At 42.0% G+C, this 27,548-nt stretch overlaps 1 protein-coding gene across 20 annotated transcripts in view; it reads right to left on the bottom strand.

Annotated features, from left to right (window-relative positions):
* Positions 1–27,548, bottom strand: part of Uxs1 (UDP-glucuronate decarboxylase 1) — a 77,382-nt gene that overhangs the window by 36,717 nt on the left and 13,117 nt on the right. For 6 of the 20 annotated variants that reach the window (XM_063266635.1, XM_006244296.5, XM_008766751.3 and 3 more), the window contains 5 exons: positions 17,717–17,744; positions 15,846–15,909; positions 15,549–15,592; positions 7,329–7,389; positions 962–1,142 (listed from right to left, as the gene is read on the bottom strand). The exons of 2 other annotated variants lie outside the window; for them this stretch is intronic. In XM_063266635.1, the coding sequence (XP_063122705.1) occupies positions 962–1,142; positions 7,329–7,389; positions 15,549–15,592; positions 15,846–15,909; positions 17,717–17,744 (378 nt within the window). Of the gene's footprint in view, positions 1–961; positions 1,143–7,328; positions 7,390–15,548; positions 15,593–15,845; positions 15,910–17,716; positions 17,745–27,548 lie in introns of those variants that run through there. 12 more of the 20 variants (XM_063266636.1, XM_039083019.2, XM_017596272.3 and 9 more) reach the window with 5 other exon arrangements.

The following is a 27,548-nucleotide window of genomic DNA, read 5'->3' as shown; positions in this document are numbered from 1 at the left end:
TGAGGTCTCTGGGAAGAGGCCATGTCATGGCACAAGTGTACAGTGGGACAAAATACTTTTATTATAAATCCTAGGAGAGAGAGAGAATAAGCTAGATCCCACAATTCCCTCTAAAAGTATACTCCTGACAGTCTGAGGCAGTGGCTCTCGACCTTCCTAGTGTTACAACCCTTTAATACAGCTCATCGTGTTGTGGTGACCCCAACCATAAAGTTATTTTCATTGCTACTCCAAAAATGTAATTTTGTTACTGTTGTGAATTGTAATATAAATATCTAATGGTCTTGGGCAACTCCCGTGAAAGGGCCATTTGACCCCTTACCCACACCAGTAGTAACCTTTAAAGGCCCACAGTAATTACCAATAAAATCACCTTGGAAAACGAAGTGTTATAGATGGATCTTTGGTCCATTTTACAACAGCCAACTTCATATAGAATACTAAAAGTAATGGCATGCAAGCATCAGGCAACAGCCTTATCAGAGAGCAAGGATGTTGTCTTAGTTCACTCAGCCTACTGTAAGGAAACGTCATACACTGCTGGCTTATAAACAGAGGAAATCTATTAACACTGGAGGCTGGGAAGACTAGTGCTTGAAGATGTGGGGTATGAGAAGGACCCACTTCTTAGTTTATGGTCTCTTCTCACTGTGTCTCATTGTGTTCTCAGGGTGAAGAAGTGTTTTGGACTGTAAGGGTACTACTCATGAAACGACTATCTCCCAAAGGCCCCGCCTCTGAGAACCATTACACTAGGAAGCAGAACCTCAACAGGCCACATTTAGACCACAATGTTGTGCACCTCATAGGGGCTACCTTCCACAGACCAATTTTAAGACTTGGGAAGCCACATGACAGCAGACAGGCATTCACCTGGCAACAACCAGTCTTCTTACATAAACTAGGATAGCACTCAAAAAACTCAAAAAACAGTCAAAAAATAAAATGTGATAACAATCACCTTCGATGTAGAGTGGCTCTACCACATCATGGTTAATCAGCTCGAAGTTCTCATGGCCAATCCAGTGTTCCACATTTCTCTTCCTGCCTGTGAAGAAGTTGTCCACCACGGTCACCTCATGGCCATCCATCATGAGTTTGTCAGTTAGATGGGAGCCCACAAAGCCCGCACCTCCAGTGATCTGTATTGGGACATCCCCAGAAAGAAGTGATGACAGATGACATGGAGACACAGCTTTGATGCAGACACAACTAAAAATCTGGCAGTGGGTAAGGAGCAAACAGGAAAGGTTATGGCAGCATCTTGACATACTGCAGAGTAGCCTGACTACCTGAAGACTGCCATCTTCAGCCATGACAGTGTTCAGGGATAGCAGCTACTCAGTTCCAAACATCTCTACCGGCAGAGGTGTATACCACGGAAGAAATACTGACCATCCCCCAACATCTGCCCTTCCATATCCTTAAGGTCCATAGCCATGGAGTCAACAGGTCTAGACTGAAAATACAGTGTGGTTTGTGATGGCTGTATCCAAATCGGATACACACGGGTGTTCTCTGACCCCTTCCTGAATGACCTGAGTATAATTTACACTGTATCAGGCACAGCTGTCTACTGATAATTTAAAAAGTGCAGAAAGGAGGTACAGGCATCCTTAGATTCTGTTCCTCATGAGGACCTAGGAGCCACCCTTACGGGTATGGAGAGACAATCGTACACAGCTATAAAAATGGCTAGTGTTTAAAGTCACTCTCTTAAAGTGATCAGCAAAGTACAGAGGACTTGGTTAACTACCAAAAAAGTATATGATATTTGTTATACTTTAAAAAGGTCTGTGCAATTATTTCTATGGACAAATGAGAACCACAGATGTTCTTACAGAAGAAAGTCATAAGTGATGTTCCGCTGCCTGGTGGAACAGCTGAGTGGGAACAGAAACATGAAAGCTGCAGCTCTCCAAAGTCAATGAGGCACTAAAGGGGCCAGCATAGAGGGCTGGCAGCAACATGCTCCCTAAATCCAAATCACCACAGATGTGCCATACTGATTATGTTTAAAAATATTCTGAAAAAAAAAAACAAAAAACAAAAAAAAACAAAAACCAACCCAATTCATACAAATTGAATGTGACCATGGGGTGAAGCGGAAGCACAAGATGGCTTCCTTCTGGTCAGAGAACAGGAGATGAGAATGTAAAGCACCAGCTTAGGAGGTAGACAGCGATGGCAGCCACAATTCTGCTCTGTTCTTTCTCCACTTGGACTTCAGTTTATCAATGTTCCTTACAATCCTAGTACTGGGTAAACTGAGACAGGAGAATCAAAAGTTAAAGGCTAGCCTGGGCAACTTATAAAGTGAGTTAAGTGGGGTGAACTGAGTTAAGTGAAGTGAGCTGAACTGGGATGATAGAGAGTGAGGTGAGGTGAGATAAGGTGAGGGGAGGGGAGGGGAATAAGATGACTGAGTGAGGTGAGGTGGGTAAGGTGAGATTCTATGAGATATGAATCTGTCCTTCTCTTTACCTACTTTTTCAACCTGAAAGAGTCATCAGTAGGAAAATGCAATTCTCTCTACAATAAAAGTACATAAACGACTAGAAATGTGGTTTTAGAAGTTGTCAGTACCCACGAACCTCTTGTACATGGCGCTGCCCACAGGTAAGAGGGCCAAGTAACCTGTGACAGATACCAATAAGACTAGTCAGAAAACACCAGCTAGCCATTTTTCTATGCTCTGAAAATGGCTGAGTGCAAGTCCCAAGGTGAGCTTTCTCAGATTAAGGACATTTCCTCACTCCTTTGCTTTAGAGATAAACAGACACCAGAGAAGCTGGGATTTCAAGGTAATCACTCACTAGCCTGGGGCAACCTTCCTCACCCCTCCTTGCAGTTCCAAGCTCACCCACCACTTCGCACACCCACCAATTCACACAGGCTGCTTTTCCCTAGGCCCTCCTACTGTTATGGTTTGGATGCTGTTTTCAGAAGGGATTAATGGAGCTCAGGGGATCCCAGTTATGTCTCAGGTGATATCATAAAAGAGAGAAAGCTTTCTCCCTTGTCACATCACTCTGGTCCCCATATACTACTGCTGTGATGTCCTCTACCAGGTGATCCTCAAGAGCACCAAGTGATGGTCAGCCTCCCAAACCAGAAGCAAAATATACCTATTATTATTATTATTATTGCCACCTTCAAGTATTTTGTTACAGCAATATACTTATATTCTACCTATATGGAATGCAGTACCTATAATATAAGGGCTTTCTGGGAAAATATCTGAATCAAATGTAACACATTTTAACACTTCTTTCTGGGGTCCTTGAGGTTAAATCCAGGGCCTTGCTCATGGTGCGCAAATGCTCTACCCTACAGCCACATTCATCTTTTGTTGGCTGTTTCTTCTTTTCACTTTTTGAGACAGGTTCTCAGTAAGTTGTCTAAATTCACTCAGTAGTCCAGAGAGGCCTTGACTTTCCTGCCTCAGCTTCAGAGTAGCTAGGACTACACGCCTGAGGTGCCACTGGCTCCAGCAAATTTTCATGTTCTACCCAGTTACACTTTCCAGATGATCCATGATTACCAACTTAAAAACTCTCACTGTTTTCACTGACAGACACTCCATAAATCATTGTGCAAATGCTTATGATGTGAGCTCCTCTGTTCTAGTATGTCTGTAGCCAAAAGACCTGAGGACATCCAAGGAAGCAGAAATACAGCTGCCTACACTATAAGCATCCAGAGCCTGCGCAGGCCAACTCTTGAGGCATCTTGTGTATCGTGGACTGCCATGCTTGAGATTCCTTTTGTTTCCTTCTTAAGCAGGTCCACTCTAGTGAAAATACTTAAAGGTTTTTTTCAACATACCTACATAGTTATACTTTTCTAATTATAAATTTTATTTCATCAGACAACTATTTCAAATGGAAACACTAGCAGAAATTCAGCTTTTACAAAGCTTTCCCAGGAACAGTGAACCCAAGCACAGCATGGTTCTACACTTAGGCTCATTTCAGTGTGCATGCATGTACTTCTATTTTTTTCTGGGTACTACCAGGCAGCTCAAATAGCATTGTTAAGGTGAGCATTTAACTTACGCTGCCCAGTAAATCGACAGAAATAAATTTCCAAACAAACCTCTTCTGTGTCTAAGGCTTTAAACAAATATACAAACGGCTTTAGGTTTTAGCACCAATATGCTAGACTCAAGCACCAAATGATGCTGAAATGAGGATAGCCTATGAGATGGCAGATGAACCAAAAATCCTAAGTGCATTTGTTGCAGTAAGACACAAAGAAAAAAATCCACAAGACCACAGAGTGCTTATCTACCAATGCGCCTACCCTTTGAGTCCACCTAAGTCCCCTTATCAGAAATGTACTTCATTCGCAAGGCAACAGAGTTGGGAGGCCATTAGCGATCTGCTCTCTTGGGTACATTAGCAAAGGCTCAGCCTCTGTCTTCCCTTGCCCTCTATATCTGCCACAAAGTAACATGGTAACCCAGTCAGACACAGGACCTTAGTCTCCATATTTTTGATCATCAGAAACTACTTACTCTGTGCCTTGGAAATTACATGTGTAATGGACATTATGGCAATACAGTCACACAACTGCAGACCTCATCTGTGATCAGTCTGATACATGGCAACAGACACACTAGAAGAACAGACTTTGCTATTGGTACTCTGAAGAAAATCCAGAAACAGAAAGACATCCATGATCCCAACAAGAATAACACAGCCCATGATAAGATGGCAAAATGGTCCAACGTAGTCTACCATTAGCACAGATGGCTTCTCTGGAAGATTTGAGAAGCTGATCCTAACATTTTTAAGGAATTGCAAAGAGATCCACAATAGCCAAAACCATCTTGGAAACACACACACACACACACACACACACACACACACACACACACACACACACACACACACACTGTGGTTGGAACAGACAAGGTAGTATGACATGCCACTCAAATTCAAAACCTACTACTAAGTCACAGAAATCAATACTGTTAAGTCAGTGGACACGACAGTCTAGATATAAATACTTATATTCAAATGATTTTCCATTTTCAGCAAAAGTATCAGGACAAACAGATTGTGAAGCTTAAGAAAAAAAGTCCCTCACCTAACACTATATTCAGAAATTACCTCAAAATATAATTGTTGGGCCCAAGAGAAACTCAGGACAAATGGCTAACTACCCTTCCCAATAGCAAGTCCAAGTGTCTGCTGCCTCCAGGCTCACTCAGCACCTATGGCTCTTCTCAGCTCTTATAACCCCACCCTACCATCAAGTCCTCCCTTCCCCAAGCTTTTCACTCCTATAGAATCCTGCCATGTTGTCCATGTGCCCGCCCTCTTAGGCCTTTCTGCCTCTTCTCTCTCTTCTTCTCTCGCCCTTCCACTTCTCTGTCTTCTTCTGCCCTGTACACTCTGTTGGTCATGTTTTACTGCTTTCTCTTCCTGCTCTGGACTATACTCTCCCTCATTTATGATAAAAACCTTCCCCTCAACCACACTCTGAAACAGTGATGTTCTCACTTCATACACAGACCTAAACTTAAGATTCAAATCTATAAAACTCTTAGAAAAAGGCACAAGTCTTAGTGACTTTGGATTGGACCATCTGAACATACACATACAACTGTACAGGCATCTGACAAATCAAATTACTACTCTACATTATGATAGTTTAGTGGAAATCTTTGCCTAGCAACATAGGGTTATGTAGAAGTAGAGTGCTTTAAACAAAAAAGTAGGTTTTATTGGTGTGCTGAAATCTATCTGCTAGCTAAAGGCCCTACTCCTGTATCTCGGGAAGGGAAACACTTGCCAGAAACTGCTTGCAAATTTTTTGTGTGTATTTATTGATACCTTTAAAACATCTGCTAGCAAAATGTCTGGTCCTGACGTTTCTGCTCCTGCAAACATGCTTAACTGTGAGGGAAATTCATTAGGTGGCAAGAGAGTCAGAGACCACCCTCAGGTGGTCACAGGTTAGCTGGTTGTAAGAAACTGCAGAGGGTACTGAACTTTTCCAAGGCATTAGCTTGAGTCACAGCCCATGCAAAAGAGTTCTCTTGTCTATCCAAATGCATGACTGATTCTTCTCTGGCTAGAATTTATATAATACACCAACATAAAACTTTCGTGCTTCAGACACCATCATCAAGAAAGTAAAAAGACCACTTATAAAATGAAAAAATAACATGCAAAAAAAAAAAAAGTGGAAAAGATCCTGCAGATATATAAAAAAAACCACAATTATGATCCAATGGTAAGAAGGAAAACAATCAACTTTCAAAAAACTATCCAAAACCAGCCAATAAGCCTAAAAATTGTTCTAATACATGACAAATAAACATTTGAAACATTATGCTAAATAAAAGAATCCATCACAACTGGACAAATGTGGCATTACCCTAACCAGATAAGGAAGCCAACTTGTAGACGGTGAATTGCAAGGTATAAGACTGGTGCCCCAGTAAAGATGTGACTTAAAAAAAAAAAACAAAAAACACAAAACAGTAAAATCTCTATGTAACATCCAACAAAATAATGATTCATCTTTTTTCCTGGAGAGCTTGAGTTAATATTTAACAGTGAGACTCTTAGTCAGGAAAGCCCCCAGGACATTTGCCAGTGTGGTCCAAGAACCAGAAAGGGTTAAAAGCTGCAGGTGTGAAGTTTCAAGGATCTCCTTATAATCTGTATTCTCCAGCCTTGAACTTTTTGGTTAGTTTTAGAAATTCTATTTAAGGGGATTCATTCTGAGCTTTATAAATATAAGATCATATTACCTTTGATTATATGTAGTTTAATTTTGGCCTTTCATTATGCATTCCTTTTGTCCCTGAGTATACAGGAAAAAAGTTGAAAGTCCACACATCATGTATGTTCACAGCAACGTGATTCACAATAGCTTCAGAGTAGAAACAGTTCTAATGCCCATCAACTGAGAAATGGACAAGCAAGATGTAGCACAGTCATGCAAAAGAGTATCTGTTCAGCCATGAATCAAAAAGGTAGTGGAACAATATTGAAAACAGTATTCTCAATGAGAGAAGCTAGGCACAAAAAGGTATAGTGTACTATCATTTCATTCAATGAAAGATCTAACGGGGCAAGCCCTTGGGCTAGAAAGCAGCTTTAGTGGATGTTGAAAACCAGGAGGAGAAAAGGAAAGTAGCTATTAATGGTAAATGGTTTCTTGTCAGTATGTGATTCCATTAAGACAATGCAAACAAAATATAAAACAGAGAATTGGATACTTGAGGGGGGAGAATTTGATAGCATTGAAATCCCAACATAAAGCAAATTTCTTATCATTATAAATGTAAATCTGGTATGCAAACTTACCAAAATCCTCTTCCGGTCCTTTTCTGACAAAAACTTTACTGGTGGGTATTTCTGGGTGAAACTATAATATGAAAAGATTAAAAGAAAAAGTAAGCCCAGTGTGGTTCCCAGGTCACTGTCCAGGCTTTGTAGAGATGGCACAGAGGAGCACTCCTCAGAATTCTGTGGACAAAGTCCGGCTTCACAAACCATGCAGGAAACAGCACCATTCCACCAAGGTATACGCCAGCCCTATATGTTTTCCAACAAACAGATTTTACCTTTTTTGCTGTATTGACAGCAAAAAGGATAAAGGGACACTCAAGACAGCAAAAAAAGAGAAAGGGACACCATGTTTAAGGGTATATACATGTATATCTTTTTGTTAAAGAAAACATCTCAGTTGAGTATTTTCCATCTTCTCTCAGAATAAGGCTTCCATTTCTTTCTCCTCCATGAAGAAAATACACTAGCCAGAAAGGACACCGGCTAGCTCTAGTTTACAATATTCCTCACCCACCCCTGTTTAGATTAAGGTTCTACCTGGAGACTCAGGCTGAAGGTAAGAGAAGCTGCTGGCTGTCAGCAGCAGAAGAGAAGCACTACTTGTACTCAGCCAGGTCAAAATATGGAATGCAGTAGACATGGTAGAAGTACACAGTAATCCTCAGCTTGGGGAGGCAAAGGCAAGAGGATCGAGAGTTCCAAGTCAGCATGACAGAGCTGAGGATGTAAGAGAGATAAGAGAGATATAACACGGAAAGTCCTTGAGTTCAATCCTCAGTACCCCCCCACCTACACACACACACACACACACACACACACACACACACACACACACACACACCACCTACACACACACACACACCCACCCCCCACCTACACACACACACACACACACACACACACACACACACACACACACACACAAAATGGAGCACAGGAGCATTATGAAGTCATAGGTTCATATGAAAGGTGACTCAAGATAGTGAAGAAATAGAACGAAAGTGTGTCCTACTCTAGAAGTCTCTGCAATTCCTTTCTTGCCAGAATCCCTAGCTGAGAGACTGAGCCCCTGCACTTTCCGTCAGCCACTTGCTCTTCCAGTGCCCTCCCACCCTGCAAAGGCTCCAAGGGTCTCCAGTGCACACTGACATCCGAGGAGAACAACATAATTAGCATAGAAAGTCGTCAAAGGAGATGAATGTACACTTAAAGGTTCTTTCTTATTAATGCTATTAGGAGCTGAGTGCTCTAAATAAATCTTTGTGCAGGTTTGTAGTTATTGTTTTAACAGGAGAGGAGTGAGGCTGTCTGCAATGTCCTTGTCCCCAGCAAGCAGAGTTGGTACAGAGCACATGTTAATGGTCACTGAACTCAACATCACATCCAGTATACAGGGGCATGTTCCCTGAAAGTGGACGGCAGAGACACTAAAATAAAGCAGAATTTCCCTAGGAAGAGCTTCCATGTTCTCTAAAAGGCAAACTCCCTTGCACAAGGCAGACAGAAGGGCCAATGAAGATGAAGACAGCAACTCTGGGCACTCAGTTCTGTGCAGCTCAGTGCTTCTGGGTTTACCCAGTGCTGTCTTAGTCACAGACTGTCTTTGGCATGTGCTCAGAGCTGGTGCATGTGGAATGTTCTGGAAGACCTGGAAAAGCTGGACAGACGCCCCACTTGCCAAACGACTCTCTGCTACACCACCTCCTTCATCTAGGCCTGTGAGGCCTCGGAATAAGGAAGTCAAGTGGTCGGCCCCATCCATGTCTCCCCAGCTTCTGAGTCGGGTCACAGGTCACCTTCCTTTCCCACCCTCCAGGCTAAGAGATGATGATGCTCTTAGAAGCTACAAGCTGGCAGTAGAGACATAACCATAGGCCAGAAAATACAGGCAGAACTAGACATGGTGGTGCCTTCCCTCCCCGTGGTTTCTTTTTTAAGACCCACTCTACCTTGTCATTTTTCAAACAGTGTTCGAGGATAAAACTGGAGGCTGCTAGCGCCTTAGCCAAACTCTCTATCCTGCTCACCTACAGACCCACCCCAGGAGTTTCAGTGTCTCTGTCTCAGGGGAGTGAGTCGGCAGATAACACACTGGAAAGATGAAGTGGAGGAAAGACATGGCTCAGAGGACCAGAAGAAAGACTGTGAAGTAAATCCCAAGAGCCAGTCAGCCAGTCAGCCAGTCAGCCGGGGAACAAACAAACCTAAGTTTAGCTCTGGATGCGGCAGTATCTCAGGAGTCCCCTCTGAGTCCCCAGAAGTCCTGAGAGGAGAGGAGTGTTCAAGCTCCTCAAGGGCGCAGTGCTTATGCAGAACCCTCACATGTCCCCAGAGTGCTTTTGAGAGACTATCCAGATAGGTGGACACATAAGAGTGGCCACAAATGGATAACAAAATTTCCAAACTTCCTGCTTCTTCCTCACACTCTGGGCCTGAAACAAAGGCCTGAAGGCCTTGTATGATTTTTCTGTCTCTAGTAGGATCCCTCTGCAATAGACTTGTTTGATAAGTTTAAGTTTAAGGTGGGGGGTCAGGGCATGTTTATCCCAAAGTTGTGAGCCATTATCAATTCCCTGCCATTATCAAGTTGGCCCTAAGTCAGGGGAGGAAGTTCCCTCAAAGACTTGTAAAACCCCAACTATGGAGAACAGGTTGTACCTGAGCCCCCTGACATGGACTGGTGAAACACAGGAAAAGCCAGGAGTTCAAAGTCCTCCCTCAGAGGGTCTTCTTCTCTGTGTAGTTGCTGGGTGCACATTATTTCACTCCTAATAAAAGGTGCCTGATCCACCCGCAATGCCTAAGATTTCCCCTGCTGATACTTGTTACACTCAAGATTTTCCCTGTCTTAGTCCTTTAATGGGCACAGAGAACAAACCTAATGCAGACCCCTAGACAGTAACGCTTCGAGTCCTCTCAAGTGCAGTCTGACATTAACACAAGGGGCATGTCATGCAAATAGGCGCTACACCAGAGTGTTTGGAGAATAACAACAAAACTGTTTGTGTTTGCTACAAATGCGACTCTTCCCCAAACATCTTCAAACTATAGTTGGTAGAAAGTGATATGTAACCTGAGGATATAGGTGGCCATCTATAGTCCCTTGAAAGAAAGCTGAGCTTATTTGTCTCAGGAAGAAAATGGCAAACAGTTTTCTCAGGAGTATACTTTAGAAACAGCCAATCTGAACGGTGTGCATCCAGCACATAGCACCTCACCAGAAAGCAACTGTGTGCCAACTATCACTTATCAATTACCTAAAGTCAATCTAGACTCTAGCCTTAGGTTGAGGACACACCTGTAGAACAGTAAGCACTCTCATTACAAGTCTGAACTACCCCCGGGTTAGGACTGACGCTCCGCAGCAGAGTGCTTGCAGTGCATGCAGAAGGCCCTGGGTTTCAAACCTATATCACAATAAAAGAGTCATCATTAATTAGTATATCCAAAGAACATTTAAAGAAACAGACAAGAATTAAGCAACAGCATGAAGCAGGATCTCTGAGTTCCAGTGAGTGCAGATCAGAAGTGTTTTAGTGTATTTGCATAGCATGCTCTCTGACCAAAGCAGGCCATTAGAGAGGACTTAAGTACTCAGATTCTATGCAGTAGTATGTTGCCTTATATATGGAACATCTGAGGACCTTATTTCTATGGAAGGTACTAGAACTACAAAATAACCGAGAATAACTGCAAAATCAGTATTAATAAATGGGAACCAATGTGCAGGCTCAGGACATGAGCTATACTGTGAGACTGTCTGAAGAGAGGAGGCTCTTCCCTCAGATCTCACTCATGAAGGAAAGCAGTTATTTCAGCAAGAAATCAATATGGAGACCACTCCTACAGTCTCTAAGACAGTGGTTCTCAACCTTTCTAATACTGTGACCCTTTAACACAGTTCATGCTGTAGTGACCCCCAATCATAAAATTATTTTCATTGTTATTTCATAACGATAATTCCACTCATAAATATAAACATCTGACAGTTCTGATGGTCTTAGACAACTCTTGTATAAAGGTCATTTGACCCCCACCCCAAAGGGTCACACAGGTGGAGGTCATACAGGGTCACCATTGCTGTAAGGTCACTGCTTATGCCATTCTTGCCCTCTGCAGATTTGTTTCTCCATGCACTATTAACAGCTGCGAACGCAGAGCTGTAACACTTTTCAGCAACCTTTTGGTTAGTGTCTCCAGTCACAGACCCACAGAGAGGTCAAAGCTGCAATGGTTGCTGACGGATCCTGCTACTACCCACAACTTATGATTCTACTTTTCTTTATAATTGGTACTCCTATCTGCAAAGTAAAACTCTCCTCGTTTGCCAACCCCTTCTAGTCTGCCCACTTCACTCTTGGAGGGAGGACAAGATAACAACTCTTTAAGATACAAATGGAATTCAAGAACACATCAAAAAGATCGCTCACCATAGTCAAGTCAGGCTTATTTCAGAGATTCAGGGAAGGGTCAATACACATATCAATGTAATCAATACACAATAAAAAATGTAAACTACATAAATGGACTCGAGGACAGAGATCACATGATCATAAATGCAAAAAAAGTCTTCCAACATCCTTTCATGTTAAAAGTCCTGAAGACAGGGGTTGGGGATTTAGCTCAGCGGTAGAGCGCTTGCCTAGCGAGCGCAAGGCCCTGGGTTCGGTCCCCAGCTCCGAAAAAAAAAAAAAAAAAAAAAAGTCCTGAAGACAGTCAGAATAGAAGGAAAACATTTCAACATAGTCAAGACTGAAGGTGAAATGCATAGCACTGGAAATCTTAGCTAGAGTAGAAAGGCAGGAGGAGAAGGGAAAAGGCAAACAAGGAAAGAAAGAGGCCAAAGTATCATGGCTGGTAGATGATATCACCGTAAGATATATCTAAAGACCCTAGAGACTCCACCAGAAAACTCTTAGACCTGATAAACACTTTCAAGCAAAGGCAGGATACAAAATCAATCAAAAACTCAGTAGCATTCCTATATATCATTGACAAATACACTGAGAAAGAAACCAAAAGATCTTGGAATAAAGCTAACCAGGGATGTGAGAAAACCTCAGTGACATAAACTTTAAGATGCTGAAGAAAATGAGAAAGCCACTAAAGGGTGGACTTCCCATACATATGAACTGACAAACTTAATACTGTGAACATAGCTACTCTACCCAAACCAATCTATAAATTCAATGCAATCCATACCCAAATTCTAATGATGTTCTTTGCAGCTTCGAGGAGTGGGGATGGGGTCTTAAAATTCATATAGAAGCAAAGACCCAGATAGCCAAAGAAATCCTAAGCAAAGAGTACTATGGGGGTATCACTGTTCCTGATTTTAAGTTAACTACAGAGCCATAGTAGTAAAAACAGCATGGTACTGGCACAAAAACAGCCACAAAGGTCAAAGAGCCAAGGACTTTGATACAAGGCCAAAGTACAGCCACCTGATTTTTAACAAAGGTGCCAAAAATTACATACCAAAGAAAAAAAGCATCTTCAACAAATAGACTTTCTACATGCAGAAGAATGAAACTAGATCTGTTACTCACCCTACACAAAAAGAACCCCTAGGCCATTATAACAGGCACCTGGGGGCTGGGGATTTAGCTCAGCGGTAGAGCGCTTACCTAGGAAGCGCAAGGCCCTGGGTTCGGTCCCCAGCTCTGAAAAAAAGAACCAAAAAACAAAACAAAACAAAAAAACAAAAACCAAAAATAGGCACCTGGAAGACAGTACTGAGAGTCAGACAGACAGACAGCAGAGGCCTAGTTCCAGAGGCTTCAGAGAAGAACAACACTAGCAACTGTTAAAGACTGTTTTGTGATATTGTGGCAAAGAATGTGACAGCCTTCTGTCCTTGTCCTAAGAATCTGACCATGGTAAACGTAAAAGCGAAGGAGATTTCCAGACAGCCCTATCATAGATCCTGCAGTATGGTTATTAGCAGTCAGTCTTATATGGGTCTACAATAAAAAAGAGCAAACAGGGCAGCAAAAATACAAAATGTTTAGTTTTCCGAGCAAAGGGACACTGAAAACCTTAAAATGGTATAGACAAAACTTGGCAGAAGAGAGGCTGCAGTCATTAAAAAGTCTAACCCCCGCAATGGAGAAGGTTGATCTGAATTGGAACAGTGAACGGGAAGGGTATACTCAGGGTGAGAGCCCACCCAGCCAAGCCTCCAACTTCAAAAGAACAAAAAGCATAAGGCCGTTTCTGCTTCTGAAAGGCAACTTCAATCAAAACTGACATTGATGTGGTTCTGGGGCTGGGGTCCACCTGAGGGCAGCTAAACTTGACAATGTTTCCATACTGTGCTGTCTTTAGAGGCACAAGGATGTTAGGAGTGAGGGGGTTACGGAATCATCCACTGCAGTCTCAGAGCCTCCAACTGCCAGTCAGCATGTGCCAGGGAAGTCCCTATGTGAAGGCCCTGAGAAGTTACTTTGTGAAGTTATAAAGTAAAACTTAGGCTGTGTTGGAAGCCACAAGACATGGGAGATGCCAGGGCCATGGTTCCTGCCAAGGGATGTGGTATACAGAAAAGTTGAAGGAGCCCAAGAAAGATAACAAATTTGGAGGAGTAGAGTCATCTAAACCCTTTAAAATTAAAGTTCCAAAATTCAGACATGAACTATAGGATATGGAGTTTGCTCAATGGTTTTAAGTCTTGCTTACTCCAGTGTTTCCTCACTATGCCCCCATTCTTCCATTTGAAAAGAGTAATGTATCTTTTGTGTCACTATATGTTAAGGGTATACAATTTATTTTTTGATTTTATAGGAGGTTGCGATTAATATACTACATGGAATCTCATAAGAGATTATGGCCCTTTTAACAGTGTTGTAACTGTAAAAGACTAAAGGGACCTTTAAAGCTTGACAAAATGCATTTGCTTTATGGAGGCCAGGGAGTGGACTACTTTGAAGGAGTGGATGCTTTGAAAGAGAAATGTCCTGCATGTTAATTCTTGGTTCCCAGTTGTTGGTGCTGTTTGTGGAGGTTTAGGTGGTATGGTCTCCCTCCTTCCCTCCCTTCCTCCCTCCCTCTCTTCCTTTCTGTTTCCTAGTTGAGGTTTGAGATCTAAGTTCTCAGCTTCAGTTCTCACTGCTATGTCTATCACTTATTGCCATCATGGATTCAGCCCTGGGACCCATAAGCTCAAATATACTCTTCCTTTTTCTAAATGCCTTAGATTAGAGCTTATCTTAACCTTGGCCAGAGTCACCTCTGTTCCAAGTTGGCAATAGTTAATGTACAGACTCATGAGCTGTCCAAGTGCTGAGAACAATGGACTGTTTGGTACTCAACCTTAAGTGTCAAATCCATGCCCCCACCCCGAGGCTCACAGAACTGTACATGTAGGAGAAAGACTCTAGGAGCCAGAGGAGGATGTGGAGTGCTGCTGGGTGGACACAGCATGACCACTGCACCATGAACTCACAGCAGCTATGGTTAGTTGCACAAGATAAGGCCAACAAGATCAGTCAACATCATTTCAGCAAGAATCACTAACTGGAGTCAGTGTCTTACCAAAAATTAACAACAACAACAACAACAAAAAAGAGTGTGGGGTGGGGACAAGAAGGTGTGTGTATGGGGGGGCTAATCATGAGGAAAACAGAGCACTGGGCAGGAGAATCAACTGTCTCACCAGCACTGCAGGAGCTGCACCTCTATAGGATTTTCATGTGGGTTTGGGGGTTCCTAACTCCAGCCCTCATTCTTACAGGGTAAGCACTTTCCACTGAAGTATGTCCTAGGCCTAAGTGTAGAAGGACTTTTTTTTTTTTTTTTAAACTTAGGATCTCATTAGACTTCGGCAAAATCAGAGTAAAAATTAACTTCAAACAAGTAGCAAACAAACAAAATCTCCCTTTTGTTTTCCTAAAGGAAATCCATTGCTTTCAAAGAAAATAGTTCTTAATGATAATGTTTGTAATTCAGACTAAGGTAGGAGAACTGAGAACTCCAGGTCAATAAGGACACAGTGAGATTCTGAGCAATGAAAACAGACCTTGTCTCTAAACAACTACCACTACATTCAAGGTTTAAGAACTTAGCTTCTTACAGAAGGAAAAGATCCCTTTTGAGAATTTTTTATGCCCTCTAAGTTCGTATGTAACTTTCCTATATAATGAATTCAACTGAGAAGAACATTCTAAACACCAATATTTCCTGGCATACATCTAGACATTTTTTTTAAAGGTAAAACCAAAAAAAAAGGGTGCATACCTTTTTTCCAAATCTCTGATTTTCTCTCTTAATGGTTCAATAATCTGGAACAAGAACAAAATCAATTTTAAAGCAAACAGGCCTTCCACTACTTTTGTCCTAGCTTAACAATGGAGGGTCAGGTGGCATGAGCAAAACAGATTTGAATAGGGCAGATGGTCTGGAGACTAACAAACAGAAAGTCTCCTTACAGAACTGAATGATGTTTGAGTTTCAGGAGCACTGAACAGAATCACGGAGGAAAGGAAATGGACAGACACACAAATGAAATAGAAACAAAGCAGAGAGTAGACTAACCTCTTCAATCTTGCTTTCAATCTTTAGTTCACCATTTTCCTGGATAGACCTGTTGAGCAGAAAGCTAGAGAACTGAAATCAGTTGAAAGACTTTGTGCCTTCGAGATGTTAGCCCAAAACAAATCCTACTTACAGACCCTCTGCCTTGTTCAAGTACTGCTCACCAGTAACAGTGTGAAGGGATCTCCTCAGATCTGTGATCAAGTGGTTTTATCCAACAGATTGTTTCTATTAAACTAAATAATCTCACCCATGTTACACCCCACAAGAAATTTTATGATGCAGGATGTAGAGTGTCTATAGGAGCCTGTGTTTGTCTACTGGTCTTTCTCAGGGATTTAACACAAAATGGAGTTATTCCAAGTAAAAACAGAGTACCTCTCAATGAGACCTGAGCACCTCGCCTCTCCACACACAGCTATCTTTCTTAGTGGACACACACTGGCAGTGGGAATCAGATCAACAGAGCCTCACCCGTCTTACAAACCCAATTCCATAAGAAGAGGCTGCTGGGGGCTGGGGAAGTCAGTTTGTTTCTAGTGAGAAGCTTGAAGATTTCAAAGCCAACCTCCCATCACAAACAGCTACTGTTCCATATCTGATACTAGGAGATAACAAGGTGACACAAATGTTTCTTTAAACAGAAAACTGTTCTATTATAGCAAATCTGCTTGCACAATGAATGCTTATTCACCTGATTTTTTTTTCCTTTTTTTTTTTTTCAGAGCTGGGGACCGAACCCAGGGCCTTGCACTTGCTAGGTAAGCGCTCTACCACTGAGCTAAATCCCTAACCCCTCACCTGATGTTTTAAATGTTATTTTTTAATTTGGTACACAAGAATTCCTACTTGGAACTTGGATATTTGCAAGTATACCCCCTGCTTATTTTTTTAAAAAGTTAAGGCCAATTCAGTAATGAATGGCTCTAACCCTGATGCTTAGAAAGCTAAGCCCAGAGGATCATGGACTTGAGTCAACCTGGGCTACACTGTAAGTTCAAAAGTAGCCTGTACTTCATTGTAATATTATGCCCAAAAAATAAGTAAAACAGAAACAACAAAAAAAAAAAAAAAAAAAAAAAAACCATGGTCACTCAACTTAGAGGGTACCACAAGCTTTAACCCCAGAAAGAAAGGATGTCTAGACAACCACATCTAGTATAAACCAAGCATTCCTGAATCTGAAAATCCAAACATCCCAAAATGCTCTGAAATCTGATACACAATAAGCACCAATAAGACAGTTCCACAGCTCACATCAAGTGAAAAGTCCAGATCAAAACACAGGCTTACCAAAAGTATCTATAAAGTCACTTTCAGGCTATTTACATGTAAGAAACACATGTGAAACCTGTGTTTAAACATGGGTTCTAGCCCACACAATTTCATTTTACATGCAAAAATATTCCAAAATATGAAAAAGAAAATAAACAAACTTTAATCTAAACCAAGCATTTTGGAGATAGGGAAGACTCAACTTGTAACTGGCTCCCTTAGGCAAAAAAGCAACCATGATTTCTCTAAGACATTATCCTTCTAGAAGAACTGTGCAAAAGGCCCTATGTTGTCACTCAAGTCACCTAGAATGCACTTTACGTGTGAGTAGTAAAAGCAAGTGTCAACTGTGTATGTACATCTACGGGAGGAGGAGGCTGGAGGCAGGCAACACTAAGTGACCATCGTTTCCATCTGAACTTTCCAAGATAGACTCTAAAGTCAGTTGTATGCCTTGAGAACACCCACAGAAGACATTACATGAAACACCCAGATGTGTAAATAGCACAACAGCTTCACCGAAAATATACTCAATTAACCCACAGTCCAACTGAGTCTATGAAACCCAACCATAATGCCCAATTAAAAACAATTACCTCATGTTAACAAAGTTGCCCCAAACAGCTGCAAGAGAAAGGAGAAAAAAAAATATATATCAGTGTTTAAATCTACAATACTCTGTGATTCCAACTGATCAAATTTTAACTTTTAAATGCTATTCAAAGTTCACTAAAAAAAAATCAGTGTTTACAAAGACAATAAAACATATAGTCTGTTTTCAGAAAAATCGACTATAAAAAGAAGAAAATAAGATTTCCACGTATTCTTGTAGCTCTGGCATTTGGAATTCAAGGATGTGCTTTGAAAAACATTTTGTCCTCAACATTCTGTTTTAAGAAAGATTCATTCCTTTAAAAAAGAAAGGGAGAAAGGGCGGGCAGAAGGAAGAAAGGCAGGCAGGAAGGAAGAGGAAGGAAATGTAAAAGAATTGCACACCTTGAAGACCCAGAGTTTTATTCAAGCTCTCCCTATGCATGGTGTTGATGCACACAGAACCCAAAGAAGCCCACTGGGCTGTATTCACCCAGCCCTCAGCCTTTACCCACTGACTTCAGCTCTCATCCTCTCTGGTCACAGGCACTTGACAGGCAGGCTATCAACCAGGTGCCTAAGCACAGTTGCCTCTAATAACTGCACAGAATTAGTCCTGACCCAACAACGACATCTTACCATACATGATCTAAACACATAAAAATCTGGAAAACCCCTAATTCAAAATCTGGAATCTAGGGGTTGGGGATTTAGCTCAGTGGTAGAGCGCTTGCCTAGCAAGCGCAAGGCCCTGGGTTCGGTCCCCAGCTCCGGAAAAAAAAGAAAAAAGAAAAAAAAAAAAAAGAAAAAAAATCTGGAATCTGACATGTGCCCAAATGCAAAACATTGAACCTTGGCATGACGTTACTACAATCAGGAAATTTCATACATGAAATTCAGTTCACGCTGAAATTTATTTAGAATATTGTATAAAATTATCTTCAGACTGCACACATAAGAAACAAATGAATCCTGTGTTTATAGTCAGTTCCCTTCCTAAGATAACTCAAGGACATGCAAATATTCCTCTTTCAAAAAAAAAAAAAAAAAAAACAAACCCCCAAACAAAAACAAGCAAACAAACAAACAAAAAACCTCTGAAAATATGAAACAGGTCTGGCCCCAGTTATTTTACAGAAGAGATATTGAACCAGTACTAGGCCATGCAGAGGACTACTTCATAGACACCTTTGCTGTGAATGTGGAGTCCTAACATTATTTCCTGTTCAGGTATTGGTAATTTACACACAGTGAGTACAGATCTCCTTGCTGACATGGCTGGGTTCTGTATGAAACTGGAAGACCTAAAGATTAGTTTCCAGTGGGTCCAGGTATCTTTTTGTTGCCACTGGATACTGACTAGTTATCAGTATCCAAAGCATCCTTCCCAATAAACCTCATTGTCAAGAATGTAGCTGACCAGTCCCCCCAAAACAAACAAACAAACAAACAAACAAACAAACACCAAAACTTCCCAAGCAGAAGAGGAGGGAAGTAGTAGGGGGAAAAACTGAACTTGCACACTAAAGGGTGAAGAAAGTAAGAAATCTGAAAATTTAAAATAAGATATACTGATTAAAGCATTTCTAAAACTTCTGTTATTATTTTTCATTCAGCCTCATTATGCAGACTTGACTGGCCTGTAACTTGCTATATAGCACCTGCTGGTCCTGGAATCACAGATCCACTTGCTTCTGGATTAAAGGTGTGCACTACCACTCTCTACCTGAATGGTTTGCTTTTAAAACTGGGTCTTATTAGTAGCCTAAGACAACTAGAACCTGTGGTAATCTGCCCACTTCAAACTCTTTGAGTGTTGAAATTATTGGTATAAGCTACCACACAGACCTTATTTATATTCACTTAAAAACTATCTGCAGGGAAGAATGGCACTATGCTCATTTCAAAACTGTCCTTGAAGCTGATTCCCACCCCTGATGCCATGTGACAAGTGTTTCAGTGTGTCATTACCCTAAAGGAAGTTCCAGGTGGGCAGTAAGCCTACTCCCTTATGGAGGACACTCAGCAGTTCAGGAAGATGAGCAGCTATTGTAACCATCAGTTTAATTTAGAAAATATTCAGAACAGAAATTGTACAAACAGAGAGTACCCTAAACTCATTCCAAGTATAGCTGGCAGAGGAAGCTCCAGAACAATACTGCTGCACTCATTCTGCTCTGTCTGCATAGCTTAGTGCCTGCCTCTAGTCCTTCTGAGTTCAGTGAACCAAATGTCTCACCTGACCCAGTGGTTCTGGAAAAGCTCTACGGTGTCACTGTGTTTTTATACAAAGGGACGGTCTCAGTACCTGTTCTATTGCTGTGAAGAGACGCCATGACTAACACGACCTTTATAGAAGAAAGCACATAACTGGGGGCCTGTTTAGCCTCAGTGGTTTATTATCACAGTGGGGACCATGGTGCTGCAGCAGTAGCTGAGTTCCATTTTGATCTTCAAGCAGAGTGAAGGACAAAGAATGGGCTTTGCTTATCCTCCTCTTCTTCATTGAAGCCCTTCCTGAGTGACACACTTCTAACAAGGCCACACCTTCCTACTTCTTCGCATCCTTTCAAAGACTTCTGCTCCCTGGTAACTAAACATTCCAATATAGGAGCCTATGGGGTCTGTTCTTATTCAAACCATCACAGCAACTTTCAGAAAGCATTTCATGGAGGGGAGGAGGGAGAGAACTTATAGTTTTAGAGGGTGCGTCTACAGAGCATCCTGGCAGGGAGAAAGGCAGCAGGTAGGCATGGTGCTGAAGCAGTGGTGAGGAACTTGTACCTGATCCCTAAGCAGAGTGAGAAAAATACTAACTGGGAATAATGTGAGCTCTTAAAACCTCAAAGCCCCACAAACAAAACTGAGAAAGTAATCTCATTTATCTAAAAAAAGTAAAACATAAAATTAAGAAGATTTACATTTGAAAACTATAAAACAAGGATGAAATAATAAAAGGTGCAAATAAATGAGGAAAATCCAGATATCTTGTTTTCATGAATAGGATGAATCAATATTTAGAAAGACTGCTGACTGTTATATTTTGATTTTATGTGGTGAAGTAATTGGATTTTTATGTTCATTTTAATGTTTTTGGTGGAGTTTTGGGGACTTATATATAAGATTATACTGTCTGCAAAGTTATTTTAAACTTCTTTTCCATTTTGAGTGCCTTTTCTTTTTGTTACTTAGTTGTTCTGGCTATGGCTAGTACTGTGTTAAGTAAAAGTTAAAAGAGTGGGCATCTTGCCATTTTCTTCTTATTGGTGAGATGAGATTAGCTCTGAAATTATTTCTTAAAGAGTTGTTAATAGTGAAATTAAAATTTGTTACATTTTCAGCTCAAAAACGAAAAACAGCAACAATAACAACAAAAAACCAAACGAAAACCTCAAACGCCCACCAAACCCACAAGGTCACATCTCCTATCCTTCACAAACGCCCACCAAACCCACAAGGTCACATCTCCTATCCTTCACAAACGCCCACCCTTGTGACAAACCCACAACAAGGTCACATCTCCTATCCTTCACAAACGCCCACCAAACCCACAAGGTCACATCTCCAATCCTTCACAAACGCCCACCCTTGTGACAAACCCACAAGGTCACATCTCCTATCCTTCACAAACGCCCACCCTTGTGACAAATCCACAAGGTCACATCTCCTATCCTTCACAAACAGTTCAACTAACTGGGGACTAAGTATTCAAATATATGAGTCTATGGAGCCATTCTCATTCAAGCCATCATGGAGACTCCAAGGCTGCATTTATAATACTTGTCCCAACAGTCTGTAGCTCTGTGTCCCATCTCTGAGCTCCATGGGCTTTATGTGCTTTGACTACAAGGAGAACAGAAGTGACTTCTGAAGCTGGGCACAGCCAACCTAGTGCTTCCTCACCTGCTAGGACAGTCAGTTAGAGGGCCGGGTCATCATGGAAGAAGGCTGGACAGGGCGAGGGCAAGAGAGGGGGAGAGAGAGGGGGAGAGTGGGGGAGAGAGGGGGGAGAGAGGGAGAGAGAGAGGGGGAGAGAGAGAGAGAGAGAGAGAGAGAGAGAGAGAGAGAGAGAGAGTGTGTCTATGTGTCTATGTGTGTGTCTGTGTGCGGACACACTGACAGCCAGTGCTGAGTGTGTCATTCCAGAGTTAGCCAAGAAGCCATGTGCTGGTGAGTCTTTTCTCATTGGCTGTCTGATTTAATCGGACCAGAGCTTCAGACATGAATTCCCAACCCACAAAGGCCATGATACAATATAACTGTAGTAAAAGTGGTGAAACACCCTGAATTAGAGTAGAGCTGGATCCAACACCCTTTTAAGTCCACAGATGTTCAGACATCATTTCCAGCACTGAAACAGTATGAGCTGCATTACAACCAGCCCACCTCCCTTATCAAAAGCAACCGATTCATACAGGCAAGCTGTCTTTAGGCACAGGAGGGAACAAGACATAGACTTGAGGAAATCTCGACCCCCCAGTGAATGAAGTTGCTGACAATCTAACTGCATTACTCCCCCAGCACCATGAAACATCAGCTGCTCCCTGTGAAAACGGGCCTTGCATAGCTTCAAAACCTCAATAAGGCAAAGACTGCGTATGGTGGTAAACATGTGACAAAAACCCTGGATGAGCTCTGCTGGCCCAATTAAAATCCTCCTCCCTCCCAGCACAAGAGAACATCCAGCAAGTAAAAGCAGCAGTGCACCTCTGGTCTAACTAGTCAAAAGGTTCAAGGTGCTGGTTTTCATTCTTCAAACTGAGAGGGGGAAGGAGATATGCAGAAATACATTAGCTTCCCTTCTACTTCCTACTACAGGCAAAGTTGAGGTGCTAAAGGCCAGGCAACAGGAACCTCACCCAATAGGGCTGCCCACACTCTAACTGCAGCCTCCTCTATCCTCACAGAGCAGGTCTGTGTGTGCATGCAAACAGGTACTAACAACAATGGTGAATGAAAGCTGTGACTGTTACATTCTGTGTCTCCTGCACAGCAAAAGACTAATCAGACTTCCTTGTGTCTCTAGCCTGGCCCTATAAGTCCCAACCTATAGTCAGCCTCTGCTGATAGATAAGTCCCAAATCCCAGTTACAAAATCATTATCAGTGGTTCATACCCCTTAGGCTTACGTCATGAACTCCTACTGCTATTGTTTGAATTTCCCTTCAAAATTCATGCTGTAATTTAACTATCATTGTAATAGCAGCCTCCCTAACCGAGAGTACCTTCTGATTTCTTCCGTAATACTTGCACATCCTTAAATGGTCTGTATCTCAACACAGAGTGGTCTTTCTAATGGAAAGCAGAAAGATGCTAAGGCAAGCTTGCTCTGCACCATTCCTGAGTACTAGACTGTACATGATCTAAGGCTGCTGATTATATGAAACCATTGCCCTACACTCAGCACAGCCAAGTCCTGCATGACCACTGCAGTCCAATGTTCCCTCCAAACTCAGATTACTTTTCTGTTGCTATGACAAAGCACTATGCCAACTTCTAGAACTAAAGGCTTATTTGGGATTACAGGTCCAGAAGGATAAGAGTCCATTAGGTGGAGAAGGAACAGGCATGTTATCAGAAACAGAAGACTGAGAGCAAACATCCTTTACTATACACACCAAGCAGGAAAAGCAAACCTCAACTACCACATGACTTTCCAGTGACACACTTCTTTTTTTTTTTTTTTTAACTTTCTTTCTTTTTTTTTTATTAACTTGAGTATTTCTTATTTACATTTCGAGTGTTATTCCCTTTCCCGGTTTCCGGGCAAACATCTCCCTAATCCCTCTCCCTCCCCTTCTTTATGGGTGTTCCCCTCCCCATCCTCCCCCCATTGCCGCCCTCCCCCCAACAGTCTAGTTCACTGGGGGTTCAGTCTTAGCAGGACCCAGGGCTTCCCCTTCCACTGGTGCTCTTACTAGGATATTCATTGCTACCTATGAGGTCAGAGTCCAGGGTCAGTCCATGTATAGTCTTTAGGTAGTGGCTTAGTCCCTGGAAGCTCTGGTTGCTTGGCATTGTTGTACATATGGGGTCTTGAGCCCCTTCAAGCTCTTCCAGTTCTTTCTCTGATTCCTTCAACAGGGGTCCTATTCTCAGTTCAGTGGTTTGCTGCTGGCATTCGCCTCTGTATTTGCTGTATTCTGGCTGTGTCTCTCAGGAGCGATCTACATCCGGCTCCTGTTGGCCTGCACTTCTTTGTTTCATCCATCTTGTCTAATTGGATGGCTGTATATGTATGGGCCACATGTGGGGCAGGCTCTGAATGGGTGTTCCTTCTGTGTCTGTTTTAATCTTTGCTTCTCTATTCCCTGCCAAGGGTATTCTTGTTCCCCTTTTAAAGAAGGAGTGAAGCATTCACATTTTGATCATCCGTCTTGAGTTTCATTTGTTCTAGGCATCTAGGGTAATTCAAGCATTTGGGCTAATAGCCACTTATCAATGAGTGCATACCATGTGTGTTTTTCTGTGATTGGGTTACCTCACTCAGGATGATATTTTCCAGTTCCAACCATTTGCCTACGAATTTCATAAAGTCATTGTTTTTGATAGCTGAGTAATATTCCATTGTGTAGATGTACCACATTTTCTGTATCCATTCCTCTGTTGAAGGGATTCCTCTGTTCCTCTGGGTTCTTTCCAGCTTCTGGCTATTATAAATAAGGCTGCGATGAACATAGTGGAGCACTTGTCTTTTTTATATGTTGGGGCATCTTTTGGGTATATGCCCAAGAGAGGTATAGCTGGATCCTCAGGCAGTTCAATGTCCAATTTTCTGAGGAACCTCCAGACTGATTTCCAGAATGATTGTACCAGTCTGCAATCCCACCAACAATGGAGGAGTGTTCCTCTTTCTCCGCATCCTCGCCAGCATCTGCTGTCACCTGAGTTTTTGATCTTAGCCATTCCAGTGACACACTTCTAACAAGGTTATACCACCTAAATTTCCCAAGCAGCACCTCCTAATGAAGTGTTCAAACATTCTAGACTATATGGGAGATTTCTTACCATACAGTGAACCCTACCACTCCCATGTTCCCTATTCCTGAGCATCTGTAACTCTGAGCTCTACCACCTTCTCTGGCCTTATCTCAGGGGCTCACACACCAAATAATCATTTGCCTTTTGCTCCATTGGCCTTGCCTCTTGCTACTCAATGAATTTACTTCATAATGCTGCTGTTTTCCTTCAGGTATTAGAATAAGCATGCCCAACCTGCCAATGTGGGCTGAGGACCAGTGACTCTCCAGGAATCCTCCAGGATTCTTTGGCATCAGACTGAGACTGCTGAGGCAGCAGCATCGGGAACTAAGCAAACACCAGGTTCTTGGTCCTCTCTGGTGTGATGCAGCTATTGCTACTATTTCCAGAGTATTAATTAAGTAAGCTGATCTAATACATTCTTTTTATAATTATAGTAGGGGTAGGGGCACTATACTTTTAAAGAATCCTAATTAGTACAGATGGTAATAATCACTTTAAAACAGCAGACCTTGTAACCCCTGAGACAGGCTTAAGGCTACAGTTCCACTGCTAATCCTGGATGCCTGGAGTTTTCGAGAGCAGTGATGCCCCACTCATGCAAAGGCTTCTTTCTGTATAAATGAGGATACAGTAGGCTGTGAATCTATCTGAGTTCTGCACAACCATCAGATGAATGGGATGTGCTCTGCATGGTCTAACGGCCATCAGCACATTGAAAGTGCTCAAAGGTTGTTAGGAGATACAGAATATAAAGAAGGCCACCTGGGTGGCTCATGCAGATGCCTACAGGGAGGGCAACTGGGTTGGCTAGAAGGGGAACACACTGTTCAAGTGTCCTGGGTTACTTAAATATTGACATTGTGAACTAAAGCTAAATCACAGAAGTAATGTAAAATTTCCATAGACCCAAAACCTTTCTATCCAACTGCTCTTAATCCTAAGAGCCTAGATCCTAGACTATCCAACTTAACTTTGAGCTCAGCAGTAACAGGCCTATAAAGAAAAAGCTTGTTAGAAACGAGCCTTGATAACAGTTATGTGACTAATTCTTAGATCTGGAACCAAGCTTCATTCTGTCTGCAAATCTCTGCCACAAAGACACATCACTCCTACCATCTGCAGCAGGGCACACATGGGTCTTGAGTACATTTCCATCCTGTGTTATACTCAATATTCCAGTCTGTGGAATCTCCTCTTAACACATACACATCCCAAGTCTTTACACCCGAAAATTTAGAAAACATCATCAGATTTGGTGAAGACAGTATGAAGAAACAGAAAGAAATACATTTAACAACTTTTCATCTCCAAAAAGCAAAACTACTTTGAAGAGCCAGGTCTGGTGGTTCATACCTAAAATTATTTCCTTAGGAGACTAAGACAAGAGGATCATGAATTTGTAGCCAGCCATGCTATATAGCAAGTTTCTGGGCTACATGGTGAGACTCAGTTTAAAACACACAACAAATAGTTTTTTTTGAAGTATCAAGAGACACGTATCAAGTGATAAGGAATATAAACTCTCCTTCATCTTATCCCAGGTGCCTCGAATACCAACACAGATCTGGGTGATTTAGGAAATGCAACTATACTGTTTCTCTGGCTTTTGCCGGTTCAACAGTTGTAGGATGACCCTAGGACATGAGGCAATATTTTCTCTCAAAGAATGGAAATATACCTCTCCTGATGCTACTAAAGGAATATTATCTCCTTAGATTTTCTTATGAAACTGGAATTGTTAAAAAGAGAAGAAGAAAGGAAAAAAAAATTCTTCTCTCCCCGAGTCCCCCAGCATCAGTCCAGGTCTATGGGAGAAGTTACTAAAGCATTGTTCTCCCCATTTCTCTGGTGCCCTTGAAGCTCAAGTGAACTGGGCTTCATCATACTAAGGTACAAACTACAGCGTCTGAAGTGGAAGGCAGTACCAGTGTGCTACAGCCTCACCTGCATCACCACCACTACAGACAGGGCTTCAAAGATCAGCCGCAAAATACAGAGACAAAGAAAGTAGGGATTGGGGGTGGGAGCACTAGTGGTGAGGAAAAATAAATACAGCTAACGGAGTCCTGCCACCCAAACAGACCCGAACACTCTGACCAACGTGAACATGTTATTTAAGAACAGCATAGGCAAATATAAATATATCAAGAATGAGTGCAGAACAGAACTTTTTTTTAATGTTATAGGCCTTGACTAATGCTTGCTGTTGAAGGTGTATCAGAATTGCTGCTGGATCTTTAGAGGGAAAGCAAAGAGATTCACTGGGAGAATAAAAAAACGGGGAAAAAAAGCAGATATCTATAGGAAAGAAATTATAAAACTTATTTTTGAAGGCCAAAATAGAGACCTGTCTAGATGCACAATTGGGCCTCTTCAGGATGGAAAAGCATTTCTCTACATGTAAATTACAAGCGTTGTGACCTGCTCCACTTTTCACACACTGAGTGCTCCTTTTTCTGTTTGTAGATTTATAGAAATTCTGAATAAAGCCTTACATTTTTGAATGGTTAAATCAGCCTTTCATTTTGAGTTTATAGGGGCAAAGAGGGCCAGAATGTGGGGAAGGGGGTCTAGGATGACCACCTCTAAAACAAGTACCCAGGGGCACAATTTGTACCTTTTCCTCATTTCACCACTAGGATCCTCAATGGGCTGTCCCCTAACCAAGGAGGAACTCTAGGCTCATTTTCCACAGGGGTGGTCATCAATATGGACAGACCCTATGTGACACAGTTATTCCTGGAGATCAAGCTAACAATGTGCCCTGACAGTCACTACTAAGTCATGGGGTAGGGTGGCAGAGTCAAGTATGCATGGAGATAGGAATGTTGCAAGAGAAGGGGGTGAGACCAG

This window comes from Rattus norvegicus, chromosome 9, assembly GCF_036323735.1.
Source record: "Rattus norvegicus strain BN/NHsdMcwi chromosome 9, GRCr8, whole genome shotgun sequence".
NCBI classification, from domain to species: Eukaryota; Metazoa; Chordata; class Mammalia; order Rodentia; family Muridae; genus Rattus; species Rattus norvegicus.
The sequence above is the reverse complement of the archived record's forward strand: the minus strand, read 5'-3'. Positions and strand labels throughout refer to the sequence as shown.